Raw genomic sequence first — 3465 nt, forward strand, 5'->3', positions numbered from 1 at the left:
ACCAGAATGAGGATCAACCCTGATTTGCAAAATGTAATTACAATTATAAAGAACTTTTGATCAAAATGTTGTTTTTGAATATATATATATATATATATATATATATATATATATATATATATATATATATATATATATATATATATATATATATATATATATATATATATATATATAATTTTTCAAGAAATTTATTTGTATATTGTATATAAATTCATTTATATGCACAAAATCATACCTGCCAAAAAAAAATTATAGTCAAGTTCAAAAAAAAAAAAATACAATGATTTCAATATAAAAATATTAAATTTTAAAAATACATCTACTTAATAAATATTTTAAAACTATGTCATATGGTAAATTTTTTTTCAAAAACAGTATTTTGGTTAGAAACTCTAATTAAAAAATGACCGTGTTGTTTTCTATATATTACACATGTCACATTTCCTGAGAAACATGAACTTCGGACAATATGAATAATTATTTTAAGATTACGTATTTTAACTTCTTTGAGTTATGAGATGTTTACCTCTGAAACCGTTTCTCCCCCGTTCCAGCCACCAGCCTTTTCGCAAGTGTGTGTTAAGCCTCTATATTGTGTGGTGAAGATGAGAGAGTATATGAGATCGTCATGATCAATGGTTATCTTCTTCCAATTTTGATTTTTCTCTAGTTGGAAAGACCAAACATTTTGTGGACTTCCGGTCCCAGTTTTTCCCCATGTTCCAACCCTTATGGTTTCTTCGTTAGCTTTAACATATATGCCAAAACTATCTATGTAATAACCAGCAATGCCATAAAACCCAACTAAAGAGCCTTTGTCCCATGGTATAGAGAAACTAGTTTTTGTTACTCGACCAAAAGGTTCATGGGTCCTTCTGTTCGTCTGAAAGGATAGTGACGAAATTATTGTAAAACCATCTCGTGAACCAATGGTTCCATTAATGCATATTATTTCCTCGTCACCATCTAAGATGACCTGATCATTAACACAAAACAAAGATTACTTTAGTAAAACAGATGTGTATTGATTGGTGGAGTTACGATCAGTTTACCTCAGAAACTGTTTCTCCACCGGCCCAACCCCCATACTTTTCAGAATTGTAGAAAACACCTCTAAATTCACTAGTGAACATAAGGGAGTATATTACATTACCATGATCAATGGTTATCTTCACCAGCTTATGATCTTTCTCAAGTTCAAATGACCATTGATTTGGAGGATTTCCACTTCGTCCCCATGTGCCAACCCGAATAAATCCTTTGCTAGAAGCCTTGCAACAAATGAAATATAAGATTATATATTCAAGTTCAAAGATTAAATAGAGTTAAAAAGGCATATATAAAAGAGTCTTATGAAACTTACTTGAAGTTCTAATGCCTTCTCAAGTTTCTCAACAATCCAACCCATGGTTGGGCGTTCGCTCCGATTTTCTCTCAAGCATTGATATGCAGCCATTGAGAAAAGCTTTAACGAACATACTTTCATTTGATTCATGAGATTGGGATCAATGATCTCATCTAATCTGTTGTCTTCACAACACACTTGGGCCAGAGACGAAAGAAACCGATGTTCATCTTGATATCTTTCAATAAGTGCCAACCTTCCACATAAGATTTCAAATAGTACTACACCAAACGAATACACGTCAGACTCCTTTGTTAGAATACCGGTTCTTACATATTGTGGATCAACATAGCCGAAGGTGCCACAAGCATTAGTGACAAGAAAAGTGAACTCCACATTTGAAGGGCCTATTTTCGATAATCCAAAATCTGAGATTTTTGCTTCCCAATTCTCGTTTAAGAGAATGTTTGAACTCTTTATGTCTCGATGCAGGACCCTGTGTTGAAGTCCCACGTCATTATGAAGGTAATTAAAGCCACGGGCTGCACCAAGGCTTATTTGGAGACGTTGTATCCAGGAGAGGTTAGAGTCACTTAGATATTTGTCAAGGCTTCCGTGTTTTGCATGCTCATACACGAGGATACTTTCTCCACCTTCATCACAAAACCCAAGTAGAGAGATGAGGTTTTTGTGTTTATAGCGTGAAAGCATCTGGATTTCCATCATGAACTCTCGGTCCCCTTGTCCCAATCTGCGGTCCAACCTTTTTACAGCAATGGTGCTTGATTGTCCAGATAGGGTGATTTGGCCTATGTAGACCTTCCCAAATCCACCTTGTGCTATGAAATTATCATCGCCAAAGTTATTGGTTGCCAACTTTATGTCTTTAAGAGGAATTTTTAAGCGTTGTACACCTTCCATCAGAGATATTAATGCAGCCAAACTCTCTTCAACCTTTGTCGATTAAATAACAAATGGGAGCTTAAACACATGTTAAGCAGAATTAGTTGCAATCACTATTTAAGTTCAAGATAGGGACAGGTAAAGCACCACCTCTTCGTTAATTTCATGGTCTCAACTAAGCGGTTTATATTTTAATAAAATATAAAGAATTTCAATCTTTCATTAAATACTTAGACGAGTATCTACAGACATCCAGAGTAATGGTCCTCACTTTTTTGTTACAGGATGAAAACTAATTCAATCAATGCAAAATATAAACAATCGATATATAGGGACAGAGATAGTAGAACTTCCATTTCAATATGTAAAAATACTAATACTCTAACATGGCGCATAGATGCTTGTTCAAGGGGAACAGCAGATGTATTAATTAAGAGCATCCGAGTAAGGGAATAAAATGGAATGGAATATTCTAAGGATTCAGACTGAGAACATGAAGAAACATAATTCGATTCTCTCTGCATACAATGTTCTATCCTTCCAAGTGAGCCCACTTTAGATTTTTTAGTGTAAAAAAGCTTCCATGACTTCAAATTTTTACTCAGAATTTTGGGTTGTAGATTACAAGCCATTGTCGTATTAAACTATGAAAACGTTTTGGAACCTAAAGTCTAAAATTATGGTTTTATATATCTATATAAGAATATCATAATGGAATTTCCAAATATGATTTCATTTAATAAAAGGGAAGTAAAGTAGCCTTTGATAGTATCCATAAAAATAGCTAAAACCCAAATTATAGCACCTTAAGCAATTGAAGGCTTGAAATTTCAAAAGTTGAGGTGCTCTAAAAATTAAAAATCAATCGCACTAGTAGAACACAAACCAAAACTAACGTGATCAGATTTGGAGCCTTTGAGGGTGGTAGGTGATCTGAATTGATGAATGAAGATGAAAAAGGAAAGAATGAGAATGGAAATAAAGTTGTAGGAAATAATATATTATTTCCTACTGCAGCGCAGGAGTCCTACAATAAGCCAATAATTGAACAAAAAGCAAGTGTGTCTTCTCTCTTTATTTGTTGCTTCTTTTTCAAAGTAAAAGTAAATAATTGTTTTAAGTTATAGGCAAAACGTGTCCTCCTAAGTACTAGTATCCTATTTAAAGCCAGGGGCCGGATGGTATACATTTATCGTACCATACGGTGAGATGAC

At 33.7% G+C, this 3465-nt stretch overlaps 1 protein-coding gene across 2 annotated transcripts; it reads right to left on the reverse strand.

The window, feature by feature from the left end:
- Positions 1-242: 242 nt before the first annotated feature.
- LOC111877403 (receptor-like protein kinase ANXUR1) lies at positions 243-3238 on the reverse strand. 2 transcript variants are annotated; one of them, XM_023873930.3, is made up of 3 exons: positions 1367-3238; positions 1056-1274; positions 243-979 (listed from the first exon to the last, which is right to left on the reverse strand). In XM_023873930.3, exons 1-3 carry the CDS (start codon positions 2267-2269, stop codon positions 515-517), a joined length of 1587 nt encoding a protein of 528 aa, XP_023729698.3. In that variant the 5' UTR covers positions 2270-3238; the 3' UTR covers positions 243-514. The 2 variants fall into 2 exon arrangements, with proteins under 2 accessions (XP_023729698.3, XP_052622967.1); XM_052767007.1 differs by having other exon boundaries at positions 843-979; positions 1157-1274.
- Positions 3239-3465: the final 227 nt, after the last annotated feature.

Source organism: Lactuca sativa, chromosome 8 (assembly GCF_002870075.4).
Source record: "Lactuca sativa cultivar Salinas chromosome 8, Lsat_Salinas_v11, whole genome shotgun sequence".
NCBI lineage: Eukaryota > Viridiplantae > Streptophyta > Magnoliopsida > Asterales > Asteraceae > Lactuca > Lactuca sativa.

Bases quoted from the DNA above. Each gene is read 5' to 3' on its own strand.
- LOC111877403 (XM_023873930.3), bottom strand. From the start codon at position 2,269: ATGGAAGGTGTACAACGCTTAAAAATTCCTCTTAAAGACATAAAGTTG. The intron at 1,275-1,366 runs GTAAGTTTCATA...ATTTGTTGCAAG, and splicing joins AGAAGGCATTAGAACTTCAA to GCTTCTAGCAAAGGATTTAT. The intron at 980-1,055 runs GTAAACTGATCG...GTTAATGATCAG, and splicing joins GTGGAGAAACAGTTTCTGAG to GTCATCTTAGATGGTGACGA.